The 27,315-nt window shown below is 42.7% G+C and overlaps 1 protein-coding gene across 5 annotated transcripts in view; it reads left to right on the top strand.

Moving 5' to 3' along the window:
* The first annotated feature begins 978 nt into the window (after positions 1–978).
* The window catches only part of LOC141273111 (uncharacterized), a 68,745-nt gene continuing 42,408 nt past the window's right edge, over positions 979–27,315 (top strand). For 2 of the 5 annotated variants that reach the window (XM_073684507.1, XM_073684504.1), the window contains exons 1-3: positions 979–1,047; positions 5,412–5,499; positions 5,585–5,803. In XM_073684507.1, coding sequence (XP_073540608.1) covers positions 5,422–5,499; positions 5,585–5,803 — 297 coding nt within the window. In that variant the 5' untranslated portion in view covers positions 979–1,047; positions 5,412–5,421. The other 3 variants (XM_073684505.1, XM_073684506.1, XM_073684508.1) reach the window with 3 other exon arrangements.

Here is a 27,315-nt window from a genome sequence, read left to right as displayed (position 1 = left end):
TACTGCCCTGGGGCCACACTCTTCCCGTGGGGAGTCACACTACCATAGCTGCACACTTCATCAGCCCCAGCGGTCTGCATGCAGCGGCGGTTCCTAATAACCGCAATCCACGGGTGGCGTAGTCAGACATAATCAATATAACGGACTACCACTGGCCTGACCACCCTGAGCCACGGAACCGGGTTGCCACTACTATACCCATCGCTCCTTGTTGCCCGGTTCCGAGTGCCCCACGGCCCAGGGGGCGAGTCATAAGGAGACATCAGTCCTCTCCATCAGCACACAGTCCCATGTAAGGAGACATCAGTCCTCTCCATCAGCACACAGTCCCATGTAAGGAGACATCAGTCCTCTCCATCAGCACACAGTCCCATGTAAGGAGACATCAGTCCTCTCCATCAGTACACAGTCCCAGGTAAGGAGACATCAGTCCTCTCCATCAGCACACAGTCCCATGTAAGGAGACATCAGTCCTCTCCATCAGTACACAGTCCCAGGTAAGGAGACATCAGTCCTCTCCATCAGCACACAGTCCCATGTAAGGAGACATCAGTCCTCTCCATCAGCACACAGTCTCATGTAAGGAGTCATCAGTCCTCTCCATCAGTACACAGTGCCATGTAAGGAGACATCAGTCCTCTCCATCAGTACACAGTGCCATGTAAGGAGACATCAGTCCTCTCCATCAGCACACAGTCCCATGTAAAAAGATGTCATTCCTCACTATTCAGCACACAGTCCCATGTAAGAATACATCAGTCCTCTCCCTCCAGCAGACAGTCCCATGTAAGATGTCACTCCTCTCCTTTCAGCCTCCCCTAAACACACAATCCCATGTAAGAAGACAGTACTCCTTCCCCTTCAGTATACATCCCCATCCTGCTGCACCCCCTCTGCTCTCACTAGCCAGCAATGCACAACAGCAGCTTCTTGAATGAGCCCAGGCGTGTGTCAGGCCCCGCCCCTTACCGTGACGTCAGACATGGCAGGAACAACTGCTGTAAGACGCCGCCCTTCCTTCTTGTCACAGGCAGGAAGTGTGTGCAGGTCAGTGGGGTCTTCGGGGCTCTCAGTGCTGAGCGCAGCCTGCAGTGTTGAGTGTGGTGTACAGGGCAGCCATGGCGAGAAGCAGTTATGGCCTCTCCTTATTATTGTGTTACAGTTCAGAGCTAATTGTTGTGCTACAACTTTCTCCCATGCCAGTGCTAGAAAGAGGAAGGTTGGTACATGTATAAGTGTCAGATTTCTGTGGGCACTGGAGCTTATATGGTGGGCACTACTACTGGCACTACTGTATGGGCACTGGCCCTGATATGATGGGCACTACTCTCACCCTATTACTACTGGCACTACTGTATGGGCACTGGCCCTTATATGGTGGGCACTACTCACCCTATTACTACTGGCACCACTGTATGGGCACTGGACCTTTTATGGTGGGCACTACTCTCACCCTATTACTACTGTATGGGCATTGACCCTAATGTGGTGGGCACTACTCTCACCCTATTACTAGTGGCGCTACTGTATGGGCACTGGACCTAATATGATGGTGACAACTATCACCTTATTACTACTGGCAGTACTGTATGGGCACTGGACCCTATATGGTGGGCACTACTCTCAACCTTTTACTAATAGCAGTACTGTATGGGCACTGGCCCTTATATGGTGGGCACTACTCTCACCTCATTACTACTGGCAGCACTGTATGGACACTGGACCTTATATGGTGGGCACTACTCTCACCTCATTACTACTGGCAGCACTGTATGGGCACTTGACCTTATATGGTGGGCACTACTCTCACCTCATTACTACTGGCAGCACTGTATGGGCACTGGACCTTATATGGTGGGCACTACTCTAACCCTTTTACTGATGGCAGTACTGTGTGGGCACTGGACCTTAAATGGTGGGCACTACTCTCACCTCATTACTACTGGCAGCACTGTATGGGCACTGGACCTTATATGGTGGACACTACTCTCACCCCATTACTTCTGGTAGTACTGTATGGGCACTGGAGCTTATATGTGGTGCCCAGTACTTTCACCCTGTTACTGATGGCACTACTGTATGGGCACTGAACATTATATGGTAGGGACTATCACGCTATTACTGATGGCACTGCTGTATGGGCATTGGATCTTATATATGGTGGACACTACACTGACCCTAATAATGCTGGCAGTAGTGTATCAGTACAGGACCTTTTATGTTGGCCATTGGACCTTATATATGGTGGGCACTACACTCACCCCATTAATGATGGTATTTCCGTATTGGACGCTGAACTACTCTGACCCGATTACTGCTAGCACTACTGTATAGGCATTGGAGCTTATATGGTTGGCTCTAATTTGACCTTATTACTGCTGGCAATACTGTATTGGCACTGGACCTTTATGAATGGTGGGCGCTACTCAGACCCTATTACAACTGCCACTACTGTATGGTCAGGGAATAACTGCAGCTAACTCATTAATACATGACAATAATAAATGGACATCATTTCAGCTGGCATAAGTGTTGACATTGATACATGACCATTAGATCTGTATGGGCAGTACAGTGTGGCTGTTAATAGTCTGTGGGTACTTTTGTGCAGTATTCCTATTTGGGAGGCACTACTATATAGTCAGTATCTATTATAATATTACTATTACATATATATATTGCTGATCACAATGTAAACCCTTGCCACTATAGCCAGTTCTCAGAGTACTAACTTTTTTCTTTTTGACAATGTATCTATCAGAGAAAAATTAAAAATCCATAAGACATCTCCAGAGAGGCGACATATCACCCTCACATTGAACATATGGAACTAATTATAACTAGGGAAGAGAGAAACTAATTAAAACAGGGGAGGTGAGAGAGCTGACACTTCCATTTTCATTGAAGCAGGGGCCTCCTGCAGTGGCCAGATAATTACAGCAGGTGGATTTGCTCTGGAAAAGAAGCCAGGTCTCACATTTGTTTACGAAGAGGCGGGGAAGTACACTTACAAACAAAAGAGCTTCCTCTGATCAAAACACGGCTCCCTAGATCTTTTGAAGCCAGTGGTCAGTGATGAATATTGGGGTCTACATCTTTCTGATATTTATGGGAGACATTGGTGTCGTAGCGAAGGGACAAACAGAATTCATTTGATATCAAGGTAAAATCACAAAAAGAAACATGACAATATCTACCTACTGGGACCTCCAGGGGTGAAGATATCCTGTAAGTTGAGAATCTCATACAGTTCTGAAAGACCAAGCATATCCCATAATCAGCCCCCACATGAGCTCACCAAGGGAAGGTATATGTGCGTAACTTTGATCTAATAAAAAGCAATTGGGTTTGGTCCTTTTTCATACCTTCAAAGGTACAACTTGCTGTAGCTCTGTCCGTTTTCCTAAGGAGTACCTATCTCCGCTGAGCTCTGAGCCATTTGTGTGACATCAGGTTAGTGCTTCTTTCATTATTCCTTTTTATTACATGTAATTGTATATACCGTATTGTTTATACTGGAAGGCAGCCCTTAAAAAATTTGGGGCTAAAGTAACATTTTTGTGAAAAAAAAAAAAAAGTAAAAAGTAAAAGTTAATTTTTTCCTTCCACATTCTATTAATTTCTGTAAAGCACCTGAAGGGTTAATAAACGTATTAAATGTGTTTTTGAGTAGTTTGAGGGGTGCAGTTTTTAGAATGGTGTCACTTTTGGTGACTTCTGTCGTATAGGCTCCTCCTAAAGTTTGAAAATTGCAAAAATGTTCAATTTTTTTTTGTCAAATTTTCGATATTTTCATAAATAAACACAAATCATATCAACCAAAATTTACCACTAACATGAAATACAATATGTGACGAAAAAAACATTCCCAGAATCAGTGCAATCCGTTCCAGAGTTATTACTACATAAAGTGACACTGTATATAAAAAATTTACGAAGATGATACAAAATGGGAACAAAATAATACGGTATATACAATTACATGAGGTTAAAAGCAATAACAAAAGAAAATGACTAAACCTGATGTCACGGAAATGGCTCAAAGTTTAGAGGATGGAGGAACTCCTTCGGAAAACGGACAGAACTACAGCAAGCTGTACCTTCCGGAACGGACAAATGACCAAACCCAAATTTTGCTTTTTATTAGATCCAGGTTATGCCCACATACCTTCCCTTGGTGAGCTCATGTGGGGGCTTGTTGTGGGATGTACTAGGTCCTTCAGAATTTTATGAGATCCCCAACTTACAGGACATCTTCACCCCTGGAGGTTCCAGGTGATAGATATTGACGTCGTGTTTCTTATCGCGATTTTACCTGTCTATAGAGAGAAAATATGGCATCATCCATTTTACCGATACCAAGTTGGAGGGGTTCTACCAGCCTTACGGTGATGTGAGTGAATGCGTTCTGTTTGTCCCTTCACTACAATGCTTAAAATATCTCCCATAAATATCGGATTGATGTAAACCCCAATATTCATCAATGAGCTCTGACTGGTCTGCAGCAGTGCTTTGTTCAGGGGAAGCTTATGCCTGGGAAGCGTACTGCCCCACTTCTGCATAAACGAGTATCAGTATTGGTGTCTTTTCCCTAAACAAATCTCCTGTGATCATTACCTGCTCACTGCAGAAAGCCCCTATTTCAATGGAGGTTGAAGTGTCAGCTCCCTCTCTCACTTCCCCAGTTATAATTAGTTTGTCTCTTCCACAGCTATAATTAATCCCATATATTCAGTGTGAGGGTGATATTTCCCCTTTCCGGAGATGTCTTATGGATTTTAATTTTCCTCTATTTTATACCCCAATTTATGATGCAAAACAAGCCCTCATATGGCTAGTATACATTGGAAGAAATATACAAATGCAGCTATTGGAATACGAGGATGAACAAATTGCCAGATCTTTATGAGGTTAACCTGTTAGATCTGCAGAATTACTAGAAATCTTGGCATATAAGTGCATATGTAGTAAATGTTCCCATTATTCATTTTACGGAATAATTTCACCGTTATTTTGTTTCTGATGTTCCATATAACATTGTCCAACACCTAACCGTTACTCATGGTCGTGATGGCACCTGTTAATCATGGGCGTGATTGGTTGTCTTGTGAAGATTCATTTTGGATTTTGTCTTCTAACGATGTTGTCATGACTTATCTGATTGTAAAGGACACACTGGAGCCCGTTCACCTTAGGCCATGTGCACACGTTCAGTTTTGGTAAGTATTTTATATCAGCATTTGAAAGCCAAAACCAGGATTGGGTGATAAATGCTGAAGTGGTGATGTGTTTCTATTATACTTCTCTGATTGTTCCAATCGTGATTTTGGCTTACAAATACTGATGTAAAATACTGACAAAATACTGACCATGTGAATGTGGCCTTATACTAAACCTGATCTTTTCCCCAGATAGCTCGGGATGGAGAAGTACAGGAATCACATAACAGAAAATATATTAAATATTGCCCTGGACATCATCTTCCTGGTGACTGGAGAGGTGAGGGAATCTTGGAATTATAAGATCACAATGAGGTGGTAGTGAACCATATTAATCATTACATAATGTTTGTTTACTCATATAGACCTATGGTCCAGTGAAGAAGTCAAGAGACTGTGTAATAGCGAGTAATGGCCACTATGTATCAGGAGAATGTCATAGGGCGCAGGGCTCCGTCACAGAGCCTTTATCTCAGGTACATGAGAAAAGTACTGATGAGAAGATCCTGGACCTCACCAACAACATCATTGAGCTGCTGACTGCAGAAGTGTGCGCTGCCAAGGATGATCATTGTATGTGTCAGGTGAGGAGGTATTAGGATGTCTCTGTATCTCTCCATGCAGATATTAGAATTGTTAGAAAAAATGTGTGCCACCAGGTTGACTCAGCAGACCATCATAGCGCTCAGGTTAAAGCCATTTTTAAAGGTCATGTAGACATAGCGTTCTCCAGATATAACATATGCCAGAGATGATTCAACTTCATGGAATCCACTTTTTTAGTTGTGTATTTAATTCTGCATTATTGGGTTTATATCTATGGAAGTAAATGAGTATAAAATAATTTTACATCTATAACTAAGCCCTCAAGTAAGGGTCACATAAGCATGTAAAACATTACTACTAGCACAGCTTGCAATAACACCTGAACAATCTGTTTTTTGGTTTAGAAAAAGTGTCATGTCTGGCTACGCATGAGACTGACTCATTGCCTTCTTCATGATGGGGCAAGGGTCTTGCCTGCACAGAGACTGCAGGAGAAGGGGGTAATAGCGAACCACTACTGCCAGCGATAGATAAGTGTCGCTCTGCTTTCTCAGTTTGTAAATGCTGGACCTGTGATCGGGGCTCCTAGGGCCCCAGTAGTGATTGTGCAGTCTGTGACCATGCCCGGCTCTAACACAGAAGCGGCTGTCAGCCCGTGCCAGGGCGCGGTTATAGTCCCTGTTCACTATGCACTGAGCAGTGACTGTAGCTATGCCCACCCACCCCTATGACTGAAAGACCGAGGCTGCTGGGAGGTGTAAAGTTCATTTCCTCCCGGCAGTGGGGCTCTCGGTGCTATGGCTGCCCAGCTTCATTATGCTATTAAACCTGCAGATTAACCCCATAACTTTTACATAACCGGTTCCCTTTTTATATGCTCTGCTTCCGAAGGAAAAGTACAGCATGTAACAGAAAAAAAGGGCAGTTAATGCATATAGTGAAAAGGTCACTAAGACGAATGATAAATCTGTAGCAGAACCGCACCTCCTGTTTTTCCCTCCATGACACAATACGTAAAACAAAGGGGACAGACATGACAAGTAAACTGCATTACATCTCTCCCGCCCCAAGTAGAAAGTCAACAAGTATTATTAACTTACCACTTATCCCTGTCCATCAGCTACAACAATTCCAGATGGAAAATAGTTAAAGGGGTATTCCCATCTCCAAGATCCTTTCCCAATATGTAGTAGATGTAATAATAACAATATTAGCAAATACCTCCAATTAGTAATGTAGTGTATTTTTTCTGATTCGCTATCTCTCTTTCCTCATGTGCAGGCATCGCAGGACCTTGGGTATCCATGGTTACGTCCACTGATAAAGTCACAGTTAGCTAGTTGCTAGTGGTCGTAACCATGGATACCTAAGGTCCTGCGATGCCTGCACATGAGGAAAGAGAGATAGTGAATCAAAAATACTATACTACATTTCTAATTGGAGGTATTTACTAATATTATAATTATTACACCTACTACATATTGGGATAGGATATTGGAGTTGGGAATACCCCTTTAACTCCCTGGGAGCTTTTCCTGATGTACTCATCCATAGCGCCCACAATTTCTTGAATCTTGCAATGGCACCTCGTTTAGCATACACTTCCCTTCTCCAGAGTTAATAGCCAGTGTATCATATCAGTACATTCTTATAGGGTCGGACCCTTCTCATCTCTCCAGTGTTGTGCTAATAACTTCCTTTCTTTCCTGACTCGTCAGTCTGATGGTCCTCCACATAATTCAGAATACACTCTAGGGGTGAGAGGGAAACATTTACAGAATATATACAATTAATTCTGTCTGTTACTTCCTTATGAAACCTTTTCATATCGACACAATCCCACAACATGTGGAGCAGATCTGCAGATTGTGATTTACATTTATGGTAAAGGGAGTCACCCCTCAGTTCTATATCATAGATAAATTGGGGCGTTCTATAGACCCGATGAAGTAAGTAAAGTGACAATCTATGGGCCTCGCTCAGTTAAAGGCGGAGAATTTTTGTACCGCTAAACCTCCATCATCTTCTCCCCTCTGCAGAGTCTTCTGTTTAATAAGGGCTGGATTCCTTTTCCATATAAGTTGTCATGTAAGTATAAAATAGAATGAATTTTGTGGAAGTACCGTAACGGGATCCACATTGGAGAATTGTGTAGCATATATAACTACTGAGGCAGCCATAACATTTTAATAAGGTACATCCCATCACCAGCAGAGTAAGCCTGGACCAGAACGGCATGTAAAATTAGTAATAACTGGCATATCAAATTGAATGTCTTCTACTCCATGACAGTGTCGGCTATCTTTAACCCTAGTTATTAGAACTCCTAAACCACCTGCAGGCCAGAGCTCTCATAGAGCAACACTGTTCCCCTATCCTCTGTAGGGAGTAGTGCGGATTTAGACAAGTACCGTATATGATCAAACCAGAGTAGTGTCTCAATCTTTCAATCATGGAGATCAATACTGGTAAAGTAGAAGAGTTTTCTTGAAATAGCAATGTGTCATCAGCATACAAAGCCACCCTTCCCTCCACATGCCTTGAAGAAATAGCTGTCTGAATTCTCCCTAATAATTGCTGCCAGTGTGGCTCTATAGCCAATGCAAAGAAGACTGGACAAGGGAGCACGGTGGCTCGGTGGTTAGCTCTGTTGATTTGCAGCACTGGGGTCCTGGATTCTTATCCCACCAAGGACAACATCAGCAAGGAGTTTGTATGTTCTCCCCGTGTTTACATGGGTTTCTTCCCACACTCCAAAGACATACCGATAGGGAATTTAAATTGTGAGCCCCCTTAGGGACAGCGATGGTAATGAATATAAAGTACTGCGGAATTTGATAGTACTATATAAGCAATGCGAAATAATAATAATCCCAGCGCCATGTGCTCTTGCCCAACGCAAACGACATCTCAGTACAGCAATTTAATCCAAGAGATGAACATGGTTTCCAATTAGAACCTCTCCAATGACAACAGAAGCCTGTTATGCTTTTAAAGATTGGGATCTAAGTGGTAATGTTTGTGGATCACTTATCAAGTTTCCAATCTTTGCTATTGTTTTATTCTTACTGCTTCCCTGAATATTCTACTTTTTTTTTCTTTCTTTTTTTTAAATCCATCATCTGGTTCCAGAGATTCGGGCATTTTTATTCGGCACTGTTTTATTTGGTCTTTACTAAAGGGGCGTGGCTCATAATAATAATGCAGAGGAGCCAAAGACATGCCTCCAGAGAATGCTGTGAGCCACGCTCCCTGATAAAAGACCGGAAAAATTACCGCTAAATAAAAAGACCCATCCTTGGAACTGTAGGACAGATTTAAAAAAAGAAGGATAAAAAAAACAAAATACTCAGAGGAGCAGCAGGAATAATATAAGAGCAACAATTGGCCACTTTTGGTCTGGGGATAGGTCTTCATTAAATCCATAGTGACTGTCTCTCCCAATAACGCAGTGAGATACAGACAAACCACCATTGAAAGGTTAAAACTGCAGTTCAGTGACTTCATTCTCGCCATTGAATTACTATTGATAACCCCCCTCCCCCCACAAGCGTACTGTGGTGTGAAGATAGGCTAAGTTCACACCATTGATCTGGCCTCTGATTAATGCGTTCAGATTGGTAGATCTTGCATGTGTGAAAGTTCTATGCCCAAATTTCACTGAGAACCATCTCAGAAGTGACATGTCTGAATTCTTCCTTTATGTTGCCATGTTCTAATTGTGAATCCTGGAAGAAAGCTAGGGTTTCCCAGTTTGGGGAAAATGAGGAATGGGATGTGTAATAAGGAGTTTACTGAACAGAAGTAGTGAGAAAACGTTAAGGTCAATGGTGGGGTGTACATAAAGATAGGGAAATCGACATCTGGGTGTAAGGTATGTTAAATAGCAAAGTGTTAGTGAAGGATTGCTCCACTAGGACCCATCTATTTCAGCTACACTTCTAGGTTAGATGTGCTGCATCCTGATACTTTAGAGGGCTGTGGAAAGGTTAATCATCCTTTGTCCTTACACCTAGAGAGGATGGAACGAACGATGCTGGGTGATGCTGGGAACAAGATGAATTTTGTCGAGGAACTATGCAAGAGAAGGAAATGTGTTTGGGTGATATGGATTTGGAGATATTTTGTTGGTAACTGCAATGTGATATTGACATGTGGACAGAGTCACAAAGGACGGCTGGCAGCACCAATTCTGTTAGATGACGTGGCACTGCTTACTGTATCCTACATGAAAGGATTAGCTACACAGCTAAGCAGTCTATATCACACAGGATAAGATTAGATACGTAGACTGTCTTACACTTGATAGGATTAGATACACTTCTCTGCAGATTATGTCACACATAATAGGATTAGATACACAGATCAGTGGACTGCATGGCAGCAGCGGTGGCCTTTTCCAGTAATAAGAACAGCTCCGTACCTGGTATTAGTAGCACCATGTCAGGCTGCCTGAGTTGTGCTCACCGCCAATGCCCCTAGCCATTACTCACCGCTGAACACTGTGTGGGCAGTGACGGGGGAAATTGTAGCTCAGAGCACAGCACTGGGCTACGATAAAATGATGCCTGGCTCCCCCCACAGCTGTGATCTGGACAGCCCAGGGGGCATTCACAGCTAACTCTGCCTCAGTATAGGAGATCTGGTCGGACGCTCACCGCAGTCTCCTACATCTTGGGGCTGTTTTGTATCAATTGATTTCAGGAAAGTTTTGTCTGTGAGAAGGGATTAGATAAGCCCCCTGGGGGGAGAATGATCGTCTGCCCCTGGCGTTAATGAAATGGGGGAGTAGATTGAGAGAGATGATGAGGCAGTTGAGGCATCTTTTACCATCTCTAGCACATGATGTTTGATAAAAAAAAAAAAAAGGATTTACAAGAAGAAAATTGTCAAGTCTCAGTTTTTGTGACTTAAAGTGTGCAAATCTTCTGTCAATGAATGAGACTGAAGAAGGCATCTTGGGCAAATGCAAATACTATGTGGTAACTGTTAAAGTATGCATCTTGGGGTTGGGAGCGACATTGAACTACAAGTATATAATCTGACAAGGTTTGGAAAGTTGCTAGATATGAGGAGAGATGAGAATCCTGACCTGAAATGGGAAGGTACAAATTGAGAGAGAATTGCTATCTAGAGTGTTACTATCTTCTCCTTAACTCTCCATCATAATGAGAATCAATGAGCTTCCATGGTAGGAATGCACTTTAGACAATACAGTCTCCCTTTGATTTGGAATCAGTAAAACAGCTGTGGTAGGAGAAATTGTACTTGCAGTTAGATATTATTGGTACACAGTCACTTCTGGAGGGGGTCTCTTAGAAATGCAATCAGAGTATGGAGGTAACAGCTCTTGAGCAAAATGGTACGCTTTTCAAGGGTACCCAGTCAATTTACATTGAAGGAGGTCAATCAGAGTGTTAAGTTTTTGCTATTGAGTTCTAAATGAAAACAGAAAGGGGTGAGAATTTAAAGAGAAGAAGGGGAAGACTTGAAAGGAAGGGATAGGATTAAAAGAATGAGAGGTGATGGAGACAGAAAATCTGTACCCCACGAGATCCAAGACCTGAAATCTGTGTGCAGTGGGGATGTGGTAGAACAGAGCAATTAGTCATAGCTCCCTGGCTTTGTTGAAGTCTATACCTAGCAGTTCAGAGACGGCATAATAAGCCTGTGAAAAAAAACAAAACAGTTTGTTCTGAAATGTTAGAAAACAAGATCCAGCACTGTGATTCCGACTATAAAAATGTAAAATTTTTAGTTAAAGCGCACCTGTCAGCAGGATTGTGCTCAGTAAACTACATACACTGTCAGGTGGGCGACGTTACACTGATTAAAATGATACTTTGGTTGATGAAATCAGTCCTGTGGTTCTTGTGTAATCTTTACTTTCAGTTTGGAGATAATGATATGCCCGTGTCTATGTATGCTCTTATAAGTGAAATAAGGAAAGATTGGTCTATGGAGTGCTACATTGATCACAAAGGGGACAATATTTAGGGCTGAAAAATTATTTAATTAGCCCTCTCCACAACGCATTTCGATAGCCAAACTATTTTCATCAGGTGGTACAGGGGTATAAACAAGAAAAAAAATTTATAGGGGAGATTTAACAATGATTGGTTACCAAACTAATTGGTTAATCATAGATTCCAAACACCCTTCATGTGCCAGTGTGTAAATACTTCTCGGGTCACCGATGCGTGGGCATGACAACCCTGGGTCTGCAAAAGACTCCAATGGTTGTCATGAGCTGATCGCTATGAGCGCCTCCTATGATCTACCCCAAAATGGTATAAAAAAAAACTTCAGCTCGGCGCGCAAAATTTTTTTTTTCACCACTTAAATAAAAAAGAACCTATACATGTTTGGTGTCTACAAACTCGTAATGACCTGGAGAATAATAGTGGGAGGTCAGTTTTAGCATTCCTTGACCGTGGTAAAAAAAAAAAAAAACATCTTTGGTATTGCACTTTTTTTGCAATTTCACCGTTAATTTCAAGTTACTTGGCACTGCAGCACTTTGGCTAGCATTGGGGTTTCATTTATATGCATTGCTGTAGGGAACTTATCATTGGCTTTATATATACATTTAGACTACTCTTAAGGCTATGTGCCCACGATGCAGAAATGAAGCAGAAAATTTCTGCAGCATTTCTGCATCTCCCTGGCAGAAAAAACGCATGCAGATTGTGCATGCGTTTTTCCTGCAGAATACATGCGGATCCACATGCGGATTCACATGCGTTTCTGCATGCAGATTGACAAGCGCTTTCCAGGCGATAGCATCACTTGGAAAGTGCTTGACAACTAGGTCACACTGTATAAATCCATGCAAACAGCATGGATTTATACAGTGTGAACCGTAAAAATGAAAACAAATAAAGCTATACTCACCCCCGAGGCCCCGGCGTGGCAGCAGCGCTCGTTCCTGTCTGGTTCCTGGATGCCGGCATATCGCGAGACAGAGCGGTGAAGGGCCTGCGGTCACATGACTGTGACGTCACCGCAGGTCCTCAAGCGATGCTGGCATGCAGAGAGAAGCCGCCGGACAGGTGAGTATAAACTTTATTTGTTATTTTATTCTTTTTTTACAGGTAGAATGGTACCCAGGTCTGGATGAGAGTCTCCTCTCCTCCAGAACTGGGTACCATCCGCACATAGAGACGCATAGAAGCCGCTTGTAAAAATGTACAGTCGCGGTTTCTATGCGTTTCAATGCAAGTCAATGGCGGGAGTTCCGCTGCGCTTCCGCAAAATTAAATGACATGCTGCGGATTTTTGTACGCAGCATAAACGCTGCGGAAAAATCCGCAGCATGTGCATAGAACATGCGGAATCCCCTTGGGGACCATGGGGTGCGGATTACCTAGCGTTTCACAAGCGTTTCCGCTGCGGAAATGCCGCAGCATAAACGCTTGAAAAACACTACGTGGGCACTCAGCCTTATAAGTGGAACACGTCCCACTTTGATACCCCTAGGCGTTTAGACACCCTATGTGAAAACAATATACTTTATTATATAGCAGTGCCAAAACTGTCACACATTTGTGTCATCATATCATTCACCTCTTACCATTGTAATATCAATTAATTTTGTTTTTTAACTGACTTAATAAATGTTATTATGTTTTATACTCATTACTTCTGTTCTGACTGCTTTTCGGGTTACAACTCCCTATTTCTCCGTATTATTTCTCATTCCTAGTTTGGGAGGACCCTTTTTGTTAATATGGTCTATACTTATTTAAACAGTTCCATTCCATTCTTGTGCATGCATAGTTTGTATCGTGCGGCCCACATATTGGAGGTTACACGTACATTCTAGTAGGTAAATTACATGTGTTGATTGACAATTCACATCATGTTTAATAGAAAAAATTTCACTTGTAGTTTGTGGTGAAAAAATTTTTTGACCACCATTTTGAATAGTTTTGCAACACAAGCATTTTGGCGTATTACAAGAATGGCAGCCCAAACTGGAGCCATCGTGTAATTTCTGTATTTTTGACTTCAAAGATGTATTACTTGGTGCAATTAAACTTTGGAGATTTTTATTCTTTCTATAAATGATTCTTGGCTATTGGGTATACATTGCCCTAAAATTGGATCCCCCTTCAAAATAAACCAAAATTTATTTAGAATGTTTTGAACGGTAACTCTGGATTGACTAAACGTGGTAACCATACTCCATTTAGCCAGTTCAGAAACCGCCTTGTTTTTGCCAGTGGATGATTCTATCCTATCAATACAGATGTCCTGAGTCAGGACTCTTGTCCTGGAGAAAGCATCATTTAGCAGTCTTTTCGGGTAACCTTTTTCTATAAACAGTTTCCTCAATATTTTTGATTCTACTAGAAATTCAGAATCTCTAGTACAGTTTTTTCGGACCCTCCAATATTGGCCATAGGGGACATTGGTGATCCATTTTGGAAGATGTCCATTATCAAACCTCACATAACTATTTACATCCACCGGTTTGAAAAAACTTGATGTAAACAATCTCCCCATGGTGTCAGACTGTACCATTAAGTCCAAAAATTGGAGGGAAGTTTCAGAAATGGTTGCTGTAAAAGATAGGCCCCACGAATTGAAATTGAGCTCATCAACAAATTTAAGTGCACTCTAACTTGTACCCCTCCACAGGAAGAATAGATCATCTATATAACGACGGTAAAAAACCACATGGTTCGCCACCATAGGGGACTGTGCGATGAAGATAGATTCAAATTAGCGTAACTAGGGGTGAATCTCATCCCCATCGCACAGCCCCTCAACTGGCGGTGGACCAACCCCTCAAATGTGAACACGTTATTATTCAATATAAACATGATAGATGTCTTAAGGAAATTCTTTTGTTCTGTTGGGATATTATTATCAGTCATCAAGTACTACTTTCAACCCCAAATCATGGGATATGCTATTGTACAAGGCACTGACATCAACGCTCAGGATAAGACAGTTATTCATGGGGGGGGACTTGTTAAAAGCTTAATCAATTGAGAGGAATCTCTCAAATAAGAACCAAGTTTGAGGACATACTTTTGAAGGAAAAGGTCAACATAGTGAGAAAGATTACTGGTAATAGAGCCAATTCCCGAGATTATTGGCCGCCCGGGGGGGGGGGGGGGTTAATAGAACTTTTGTGTATCTTTGGGAAGAAATCAAAGAAAAGGACCCTGAATTGTGCTATATCCAGGAACTTCTCTTTTTTTATTTAGAAGGCCACTAGCATGTGCAGTTTTCACGAGTTCTTTGTATCTCAGAAAAATAGAAACATGAAAATAGATCATGAGGCAACATTTCCTAATATTCCTGGTCATTCAGGATCCTTATTCCGTCCCCAAGATACCAACCTCTATTCATCAGTACTGTACCACCCCTTTGTCCGCATTGTTGATAATAATATTCTGATTGTCCCTAAAGGAAGTGACAACTCATCTCTCTCCGGGGCTCAAATTGTCCTTGATTTTCAGATGCTCAAAAGACCGGATGTCTTTTAGGATAAGTTGTTGGAATGTTTCAATATGTGAGCCTTTATGGTGTAACGGATAACATTTACTGGAATGTCCGAATACATCTACATGTATGGGTTCAATATCTGGATCCCCTGTAGGGGGAGGATTTTGTGGGGATGGAACAATGGACTTTTTTCTCCTCTCTTTCAATAGAAAATGTAGTTGTATAGTTAATTTTCTAAAAAAATCATTAAGATCAAGATAAAGGGAGAAAACATTGGTTGGAGAATTGGGACAAAAAGATAGACCCCGTTTAAGTAATAGGACTTCATCCTTAGTTAAAATATGATCTGACAAGTAAAGATTCCTTAGTTACCTCTTTTATCATTATGATTTAGTTGGCCTTTGTCCTTTTCTGGAATGCATCGAATGGAGCTCCTGTCAAGTCTGTTGAGACCTCCCCTGCCTCCTCTGCAGCCCCATTTTCTCTCTTTCTCTTTGGGTGGCGTCCTGGAGCCACCCGAAAAAACTGTGTGATCTTGGAATCCTTTAGGTTAGGATTCTGATTAGTAGTAACATTTCTCTCACTCAATGGAATGGAGAAATTAACTTTATTTATCGATTCTTGCACTGATGGAGTCAAATCTAGTGTTGACAACACATTTTTAGGGGAGGGTAGGGAAGCCGATAAATGAGTAATGTCGACAGTGACAAAATCATTATCAGAGAAATTAGGGCCCTTATTATAAATGACACATTCAGTAGGAGAATATTCTTTTGGTGGGTTCTGATTATTAGATAAGAATTGTTCACTATCTGAGCTTAGCAAAGCGAGTGTATTTGTGTTGGCTGCTGTAGGTACTATTGGGGGTTCAAAATGTTTAGTCTGCGAAAGTGTATTATTATGCACTGTTAACAAAGACAGATTTATAAGGTCAGTATAGTCCTCTTTTTGTGTGGATGTAACCATAGATGAGCGGCTCACTCCAAAATCTAGTGGAAATTGGACTATATCATTATCAATTGACTGAACTGCTATAACAATATCTGAAGACGTAGGGTTTTGATCGAAATTTGATTGTACCGGTTGTATGGTGTTTGGATTTGCTCTATTGTGTAAATCCTTACTAGTATTTTCTAACACGATTTCGATTTTTTGTCTTATAGGGACAGTTAATAGTGTTTTTTTTGTGCTGTTCATAGAAAATTTTCTGTTTAGTAGATTTAAGAAATTTGAGAGTCATATTTTTCTCTTTTTCTTGTAAGTCTGGTGTGGGAAACAGAAGATTTGAAATAATAGTAGGATTCGGGTTAGACTTATAGGTCACCCTAGCTGATTCCTGCCATGGAGGAGCAGGGATATCTATGGTTCCATCAACTACAGGTATTTCCTTCCCATCTCGTAATAATTTTGCTGCTTTTTTTTCTTATGATGTTCTCTTCATATTTAATAAGTTTGAGTTTAAGGTTTAAATCACATTCTCTAAATTCCAGTGAAGGAGCATATAGTACAGACCAAAAGTTTGGACACACCTTCTCATTTAAAGATTTTTCTGTATTTTCGTGACTTTGAAAATTGTACATTCACACTGAAGGCATCAAAACTATGAATTAACACATGTGGAATTATATACTTAACAAAAAAGTGTGAAACAACTGAAAATATGTCTTATATTCTAGGTTCTTCAAAGTAGCCATCTTTTGCTTTGATGACTGCTTTGCACACTCTTGGCATTCTCTTGATGAGCTTCAAGAGGTAGTCACCGGAAATGGTCTTCCAACCATCTTGAAGGAGTTCTCAGAGATGCTTAGCACTTGTTGGCCCTTTTGCCTTCACTCTGCGGTCCAGCTCACCCCAAACCATCTTGATTGGGTTCAGGTCTGGTGACTGTGGAGGCCAGGTCATCTGGCGTAACACCCCATCACTCTCCTTCTTGGTCAAATAGCCTGGAGGTGTGTTTGAGGTCATTGTCCTGTTGAAAAATAAATGATCCTCCAACTAAACGCAAACCGGATGGAATAGCATGCCTTCAAGATTCTGTGGTAGCCATGCTGGTTCAGTATGCCTTCTATTTTGAATAAATCCCCAACAGTGTCACCAGCAAAGCACCCTCACGCCTTCACACCTCCTCCTCCATGCTTCACGGTGGGAACCAGGCATGTAGTCCATCCGTTCACCTTTTCTGCGTCGCACAAAGACACGGTGGTTGGAACGAAAGATCTCAAATTTGGACTCCTCAGACCAAAGCACAGATGTCCACTGGTCTAATGTCCATTCCTTGTGTTCTTTAGCCCAAACAAGTCTCTTCTGCTTGTTGCCTGTCTTTAGCAGTGGTTTCCTAGCAGCTATTTTACTATGAAGGCCTGCTGCACAAAGTCTCCTCTTAACAGTTGTTGAAGAGATGTGTCTGCTGCTAGAACTCTGTGTGGCATTGACCTGGTCTCTAATCTGAGCTGCTGTTAGGCTGTGTGCCCACGATGCGTTTTTCAAGTGTTTATGCTGCGGAATTTCCGCAGCGTAAACGCTTGGGAAAATCTTGGTAAACCTTCCCCCATGGTCTCCAATGCAATTCCGCACTTTGAATGCCCATGCTGCGTATTTTCCACAGCGTTTCTGCTGCGCTCAAAAAGTCCATTAATTTTACGGAAAAGCTGCGTTTTCGCCGCCATTGACTTGCATTAGAACGCGCCAATTCCGCAAGACTGCATCTGTACTTACGTTATTGGCGCGTTCTATTGTGCGGATGGTACCCGGGTGTGGAGGACAGGAGACTCTCCTCCACACCCAGGTACCATTAAAAGCTGTAAAAAAAAGAATAAAATAAACAAAGATTATATTCACCTTCCGACGGCTCCCGGACTCCTTCCCTGTGCTGGCTGCCGACAGATCGCGCAGGACTGAAGGACCTGCGGTGACGTCACAGTCATGTGACGGCAGGTCTTTCAGTACAGCGTACCGCGATCTGCCGGCAGCCAGCACAGGAGCGCAGCAAGACAGCAGGGGCCATCAGAGGGTAAGTATAGGTTTATTTTTTGACATTCTCTCGGGTCACACTATATAAATCCATGTCGTTTGCATGGATTTATATAGTGTGACCTAGTTGTCAAGCACTTTCCAAGTGATGCTAAAATCGCTTGGAAAGCGCTTGACACCCGCATGCGGAAATGCAAGTGAAGAACGCTTCATTTCCGCATGTCCCTGGCATGAAAAACGCATGTACAATCCGCATGCGTTTTTTTCTACCAGGGAGATGCCGAAACGCTCAGGAAAAAATCCTGAGCATTTCTGCATCGTGGGCACATCGCAGGTTAAGGCTATTTCTGAGGCTGGTGACTCGAATAAACTTATCCTCAGAAGCAGAGGTGACTCTTGGTCTTCCTTTCCTGGGGCGGTCCTCATGTGAGCCAGTTTCTTTGTAGCGCTTGATGGTTTTTGCAACTGCACTTGGGTTACACTTTCAAAGTTTTCCCAATTTTTCGCACTGACTGACCTTCATTTCTTAAAGTAATGATGGCCACTTTTTTTTCTTTACTTAGCTGCTTTTTTCTTGCCATAATACAAATTCTAACAGTCTATTCAGTAGGATTATCAGCTGTGTATCCACCTGACTTCTACACAACACAACTGATGGTCCCAACCCCATTTATAAGGCAAGAAATCCCACTTATTAAACCTGACAGGGCACACCTGTGAAGTGAAAACCATTTCCGGTGACTACCTCTTGAAGCTCATCAAGAGAATGCCAAGAGTGTGCAAAGCAGTCATCAAAGCAAAAGGTGGCTACTTTGAAGAACCTAGAATATAAGACATACTTTCAGTTGTTTCACACTTTTTTGTTAAGTATATAATTCCACATGTGTTAATTCATAGTTTTGATGCCTTCAGTGTGAATGTACAATTTTCATAGTCATGAAAATACAGAAAAATCTTTAAATGAGAAGATGTGTCCAAACTTTTGGTCTGTACTGTATATGTCCAAATGCCTTCTAAGAAGTTTAAGTTCTTCTAGGGCTTTTGAAACCAAACAATTCCTTTTAACAATCAAAAGATTCATCATTCCAAAAGAGCAATTAAGGGAGTGATCATCCCATTCTCTGGGGAAGGAGGATTTTTGTGATAATGTGAGACCCTTGGGTACAAGCTTTTCAGCTATATAATGTCTCACGAACATAATATCAATGTGATTTATAATCTTACTCTTATTTTCACACTCTAAAAAGAGTTTAGACATCTGTTGCTTATCTACTACGTTTAAAGACTGAGCGCTAGTATCAGTATTCAATAATATACTATTGTTTGGAAGGCCCAAAACTTCTGATATAAGAAGCTCCCTGTGACACTCACGGTTTATATTAAAAAAATTCCATATTAATCTAAATTGTGAAAACCGCAATGTGGTTTTAAACTATAGATACTATGGCAGCACAATTGTAATATAGATGGTCAATTGTCCTTAGGGACCTTACACCCTATACAATCCTTATACAAATATTGACAGGAAATCGATGGATAACTGGATGGGTAAAGAGAAGGTTAGTGAAAATGTTAAAAATTAATAAAATAGATCCAAATAAGTAAAAAAAAAAAAAAAAAAAAAGGATATAATGTTAATTTGACAGTCCTCAGTTTTAGGAAACAAGGAGATTCCAAAGATTGGAGATGGTACGTCTCATATAATGATGTCCAAGCCTGGGTTAGAAGAAGTGTTCATCAGGGGACAAAAAATGTTGGTAATCAGTGGAGGTCACCGTTCAGTGGTTTTACCATGGATCACACAGCAGCTGCTCTGGGGAGTCAACCCACTCTGATCAGCGTCAAATATATAAGAAAAAAGAAGAGGGAGAGCGCGCTGTGTGAAGGACCAGATGGGTGAATTATAAAAATGTAGAAGGCCAAATGGCCACTCACCTAAAGGAGTTGTGCACCTATGCACAATTCCGGTAAGCGCTTTAAGGCTGGAGGACTGATGCTCTCACCGCGTGCTGCAGACCGCCGTCCGTAACTGCCGCTTCTGCATTCCTGGTCCGTTTCTATTTTTCTGAGATACAAAGAACTCGTGAATACTGCACATGCTAGTTGCCTTCTAAATAAAAAAAGAGAAGAAGTTCCTGGATATAGCACAATTCAGGGTCCCTTTCTTTTATTTCCTCCCCAAGATACACAAAAGTCCTATTCCCGGCCATCCAATAATCTCAGGAATTGGCTCTATCACCAGTAATCTTTCTCATTATGTTGACCTTTTCCTTCAAAAATATGTCCTCAAACTTGACTCTTATTTGAGAGATTCCTCTCAATTGATTAAGCCAGGGGTCGACAAAGTTGTTCAGAATCTAGGAGCCAGCCAAAAAATTTAGGAGCCAGAATTTTTTTTGTTGACAAACTGTACATATAGACCCCCTCACACACGGCGTCTCCCCGGGGAGCACGGCCTTTGTATGTACTTACACAGGTAGCGGGAGATGAGAACGGGCCCCCGGCCACAGCGATCCTTCCCCCCAGGGCCGGCTCCAGGTTTTTCTGGGCCCCGGGCGAAAGAGTCTCAGTGGGCCCTTTTAACACATACACGATTCATGATGCACAGATACGGCGGAGAAATAAATATATAAATATATATATATATATTTATTTATTACACATGGCCCAGCCTGCCCCCTCATCCTTCACATACGCAGACATATGCGTGCGCACACACGGTACGCAGACATATGCGTGCGCACACACGGTACGCAGACATATGCACGCACACACGGTACGCAATCATATGCGTGCGCACACACGGTACGCAGACATATGCGTGCGCACACACGGTACGCAGACATATGCGTGCGCACACACGGTACGCAGACATATGCGTGCGCACACACGGTACGCAGACATATGCGTGCGCACACACGGTACGCAGACATATGCGTGCGCACACACGGTACGCAGACATATGCGTGCGCACACACGGTACGCAGACATATGCGTGCGCACACACGGTACGCAGACATATGCGTGCGCACACACGGTACGCAGACATATGCGTGCGCACACACGGTACGCAGACATATGTACACATACAGACATACACATAGATAAAACAGACAAATATATATACACAGTCATATACACTGACATTCACATACATGCACTCACACAGACCCATTACTAATATTTTTAATATGGGGATTGGGGAAGCCTCACTCACCTGTCCCCGGTCCAGTGTCCTGTCCAGCAGCTCCTCGGGTATGGGGCAGTGCAGGGCCCCCGGCGTGTCACAGACTTCATGGCCCTGGAACATCAGAGGGGCCCACTTGCGGTCGGGTCCGGGCCCCTCCCGCCCATCTGTGCAGGACCTCCGCTCCGACGATGTTTGATTGCCGGCACTCCCCCAGACATGGCCGCGCGCTGTGCGGCTGTGTCTGCTAGTAATGACGCGGCAGGAGCGACACACAAGCACAATTAAAGGTGCAGTGCCATCGACCCTGCCGTGTCATTACTAGCAGACACAGCCGGACAGCGCGCGGCCATGTCTGGGGGAAGTGCTGGCAATCAAGCAGCGCCTGCGTCCCTGAACAGGTGCCGAGGAAGCGGCCAGGGCCCCGACAGTGAGTGGGCGGGCGGGTGTGTGGGCCCGGCCCCGACAGTGAGTGGGCGGGCGGGTGTGTGGGCCCGGCCCCGACAGTGAGTGGGCGGGCGGGTGTGTGGGCCCGGCCCCGACAGTGAGTGGGCGGGCGGGTGTGTGGGCTAGGCGCCAGACAACATTTTCTAGGCGCCACTGGCGACCAGGCGCCTGGGTTTGTCGAGCCCTGGATTAAGCTTTTAAGAAGTCTCTTCCCCCCCCCCCCCATGAATAACTGTCTTATCCTGACCCTTGATGTCAGTGCCCTGTACAATAACATATCCCATGATATGGGGTTGAAAGCAGTACTTGATGACTGATAATAATATCCCAACAGAACAGAACAAAAGAATTTCCTTAAGACATCTATCATGTTTATATTGAATAATAACGTGTTCACATTTGAGGGGTTGGTCCACCGCCAGTTGAGGGGCTGTGCGATGGGGACGAGATTCGCCCCTAGTTACGCTAATTTGTTCATGGGGGGCCTTTGAATCTGTCTTCATCGCACAGTCCCCTATGGCGGCGAACCATGTGTTTTTTTACCGTCGTTATATAGATGAGATGATCTATTCTTCCTGTGGAGGGGTACAAGTGAGAGTGCACTTAAATTTGTTGATGAGCTAAATTCCAATTCTTGGGGCCTATCCTTTACAGCAACCATCTCTGAAACTGCCCTCCAATTTTTGGACCTAATGTTACAGTTTGACACCATGGGAAGATTGTTTACATCAACTTTTTTCAAACCGGTGGATGTAAATAGTTATGTGAGGTTTGATAGTGGACATCTTCCAAAATGGATCACCAATGTCCCCTATGGCCAATATTGGAGGGTCCGAAAAAACTGTACTAGAGATTCTGAATTTCTAGTAGAATCAAAAATACTGAGGAAACGGTTTATACAAAAAGGTTACCCGAAAAGACTGCTAAATGATGCTTTCTCCAGGACAAGAGTCCTGACTCAAGACATTTGTATTGACAGGATAGAATCATCCACTGGTATAAATAAGGCGGTTTCTGAACTGGCTAAATGGAGTATGGTTACCACGTTTAGTCAATCCAGAGTTACTGTTCAAAACATTATAAATAAATTTTGGTTTATTTTGAAGGGGATCCAATTTTAGGGCAATGTATACCCAACAGACCAAGAATCATTTATAGAAAGAATAAAAATCTACGAAGTTTAATTGCCCCAAGTAATACATCTTTGAAGTCAAAAATACAGAAATCACACGATGGCTCCAGTTTGGGCTGCCATTCTTGTAATACGCCAAAATGCTTGTGTTGCAAAACTATTCAAAATGGTGCTCAAAAAATTTTTTCACCACAAACTACAGGTGAAATTTTTTCTATTAGACATGATGTGAATTGTCAATCAACACATGTAATTTACCTAATAGAATGTACATGTGGCCTCCAATATGTGGGCCGCACGATACAAACTATGCATGCACGCCTTAATAAACATAGACATACTATACAAATAGGTTATCAACTACGTAGTGTATCCAAACACTTTAGTATTGTCCACCAAAAAGATCCAAAATTTATGAGGCTCACTATCATTGATCATGTATCAGATACTGTTCCGGATCAGTTGGCTAGTCTAATTAATAAGGAGAGTTTCTGGATTTTCAAATTGGGCACATTATCCCCTACAGGTTTGAATTTGGCCCTTGAAAATGTGGTCAGCTCTTAGTGGCCATTTTTCGAGCTTGTGGGTGTTTTCACCCAACTTTTCCCTTTCCTCATCATCATCATCATTACATCGCTATTATGTCATATTTTATTATTGCTTTTTTAATATTGCATTTTGCTTATCTTTTATATATTTTAATATCTTTCAGTAATATGTATTGCTGTATTTTATTGAGAAGTACTTACACACTGGCGCATGAAGGGTGTTTGGAATCTATGATTAACCAGTTAGTTTGGTAACCAATCATTGTTAAACCTCCCCTATAAATGTTTTTTTCTTGTTTATACCCCTGTACCACCTGATGAAGATAGTTTGGCTATCGAAACGCATTGAGGAGAGGGCTAATTAAATAATTTTTCAGCCCTAAGGCTATGTGCCCACGATGCAGAAATGCTCAGGATTTTTTCCTGAGCGTATCTGCATCTCCCTGGCAGAAAAAAACGCATGCGGATTGTATATGTGTTTTTCCTGCCAGGGACAAGCGGAAGTGAAGCGTTCTTCACATGCATTTCCGCATGCGGGTTGTCAAGCGCTTTCCAAGCGATTTTAGCATCACTTGGAAAGTGCTTGAAAACTTGGTCACACTATATAAATCCATGTAACCGGCATGGATTTATATACTGTGACCGTAAAGAATGGTTAAAAATAAAAAATAATGTATACTTACCTTCTGATGGCTCCCGCAGTCTTGCTTTGCTCCATCCAGGCTGCCGGCAGATCGCGGTACACTGTACTAGGACCTGCCGTCACATGACTGTGACGTCAGCGCAGGTCCTACAGTCCATATTTATTTTTTAAAGTTTCTATGGTACCCAGGTCTGGATGAGAGTCTTCTCTCCTCCAGACCTGGGTACCATCCATTGAAACGTTTGGATTCCGCTTGTGCAGATGTAGTGATGCGGAATCCAAATGTTCCAATTCAAGTCAATGGCGGTGATTACGCTGCGTGTCCGCAAAATTAATGGACATGCTGCAGATTTTTGAGCGGAAAAATCCGCTGCATGGGCATTAACATTGTGGCTTATCATTGGGGACCATGGGGGGTGGATTACCAAGCGTTTCCAAAGCGTTTATGCTGCGGAAATTCCGCAGCATAAACGCTTGGAAAACGCATAGTGGGCACATAGCCTAAATATTGTCCCCTTTGTGATCAATTTAGCGCTCCATAGACTGCTCTTTCCTTATTTCACTTATAAGAGCATACATAGGCACGGGCATTTCATTATCTCCAAACTGAAAGTAAAGATTACCCAAGAACCACAGGACGGATTTCATCAACCAAAGTATCATTTTAATCAGTGTAATGTTGCCCACCTGACAGTGTATGTAGTTTACTGAGCACAATCCTGCTGACAGGTGCGCTTTAAGGAACATGAACATTAATAAATAAATATATATATTGGCTCGTTGCCGGCTGATTCACGGCCACAATTATAATGGTGTAAGAAGACCATTTCATACCAGATACCGTCCATTGGTCTGAAAAAAATCACTTAAAAATACACATATAGTGCTGCTCACCATTATTGGCACCCCCTATGTTCAAAAATAAATGGAAATGTACCAAAGTTATATCCTCAGGATTTTTAGTGGTCCAAAATAATACAACATAATAATACAATACAACGGACAGAATAGTTAAAGAAGAAAAACCCTCGTTAATTGAGGAGCTTAGGTCTCTTGTTAGACAAGAGGTTCAGGTCGTTAGACAGGAGGTCCAGGCATCCATTTCTGCCTTTGAAGACAGTGAATCGTTAGGCTCTGCCAGGAGGATGGAGACGGGAAGATATTATTTCTCCTCAGACAACTTAGAGGAGTTAATTGATTCCGTCAAGGGCACTATGGGGCTAGAGGAAGTTGAGGTTCCCTATTCTGTTCAAGATGAGATGTTTTTGGGGTCTTAAATTCAAAAAGCCGCCTGGATTCCCGGTTCATGAGGTCATTAGAGATCTCACTACCCCTTTGGAATTAAAACATAGATTTCTGCTGGAAGGTGAGGAGTTTGTGTGGGACATTCCTAAGGTACACATCCAGGTGGCAAGGGTTGTGAGAAAAACCTCACATCCCTTTGAGGACTCCTCCCAATTGAAGGACCCCTTGGACTGGAAATGGAAAGTAAAAAATCATGGGAAACTTCTTCTGCATACCTTAAAATCAACATCTCATCAACTTGTGTTGCCAGATCCCTTTTCAAATGGCTGGCTGAACTGGAAGATCATCTGTCACGAGGCACGTCTAGAAAATATATACTAGGCTATATTCCCCTCCTTCAGAAAGCCACGGGCTTCTTGGCGGATGCCTCGGCTGAGTCAGTCCGGATTGCAGCTAGAGCTGCAGTTCTATCCAATACCGCTCGTCACACGCTGTGGCTTAAAACGTGGAGTGGGGATGTTACCTCCAAGGTGAAACTCTGCTTCATTCCATTTCAGGGAAAATATGTGTTCGGGCCAGCCCTGGATGATATCCTGGAAAAGGCCTTGGATAGAAAGAAAACCCTTCCTCAGCAGAAACAAACTAGGAAGTGTTCCTTTCGACCTCCTCAGAATCCCCTTTCCTAGTATAAAGGGAACGGAAAATCTGGGCGCTGGGGCTATCCTAAAGGAGGCAAAGGACGCAACATCCTCGTGCCTCAACAACAGCACCAGCAGCAGGAAAAACAATGACTTGATCCGCGTCGGGGGGCGTCTCTCAGATTTATTTCCCCAGTGGCAGGCAATATCTTCCTGCCAGTGCATCCTCGATACCATCAAGGAGGGTCTGCTGTTGGAATTCGAGACACGTCCCCCTCAGTCCTGAGGGTTACTACCCTTCCTTCTCGGGGAGCTCAGGACCTGTTATCAGTCGGTCTACAGGACCTTCTAAATTCTAGGGTAATATCTCCAGTCCCCCCTGGCTGGGAGGGAATTGGTCATTACTCAAGGCTATTCCTTATGCGGAATACCGTATAACGGGTACCCCACTCATCATAATCAATCTGAAGTGCCTGAACTATCACATCAAATACAGAAGATTCAAGATGGAATCCATAAGATCAATTATCCCATTAATAGGGAAAATTTATGTGATGGCAACAATAGATTTGAGGGACCCATACTACCATGTACCGATCCATCCGTTACACAGGAAGTTTCTGCGCTTCGCAATCTCCTAGGACAATATAATAATTCACTACCAGTACAATGTACTGTCATTCGGCATTTCCTCAGCACCCAGATTATGGCCGAAGTCATCGCACTCATTCAAAAACAGGGTGTCTGTATATTTCTATATCTGGATGACATGTTAATCATCGCCCCTTCAGTGGAGACCCTCAATCTTCATGTATCCATGACCTTAGACACACTCCGCTCGCTAAGCTGCATTCTAAACCTGAAAAAAATCGGAACTTCTTCCTTCGTCAAGGAGAAAATTCCTGGGTGTCATGCTAGACTCCAACAAACAAACCTTCTTTCTTCCATTATAACGTCAAAAAGCTCTAAGAATCAAGGTCTCAAATTTCAGACACCAGGAGAATCCAACTTTGATAGTGGCAATGTCTTTGTTGGGGTCAATGACAGCATGTATCCAGTCGGTATCATGGGCCCAGGCCCACTCAAGACCCCTCCAGAATCATATCCTGACATTCTGGAACAGACAGAGAGACTCGTTAAACAAGCAAACCAGAACCCCCGGTCGGGTGAAAGCTTCTCTTGCTTGGTGGCTAAGCTCCCAGAATCTTCAGAAGGGGATCTCTTGGACCCAAGACCCTCTAATTACAGTTACTACCGACGCCAGCATACGAGGTCGGGGGG

Source organism: Phyllobates terribilis, unplaced genomic scaffold (assembly GCF_046119375.1).
Source record: "Phyllobates terribilis strain yellow unplaced genomic scaffold, ASM4611937v1 Scaffold_5__5_contigs__length_657084704, whole genome shotgun sequence".
Taxonomy (NCBI): Eukaryota; Metazoa; Chordata; class Amphibia; order Anura; family Dendrobatidae; genus Phyllobates; species Phyllobates terribilis.
This window is presented reverse-complemented; position numbering and strand designations above follow the sequence as displayed.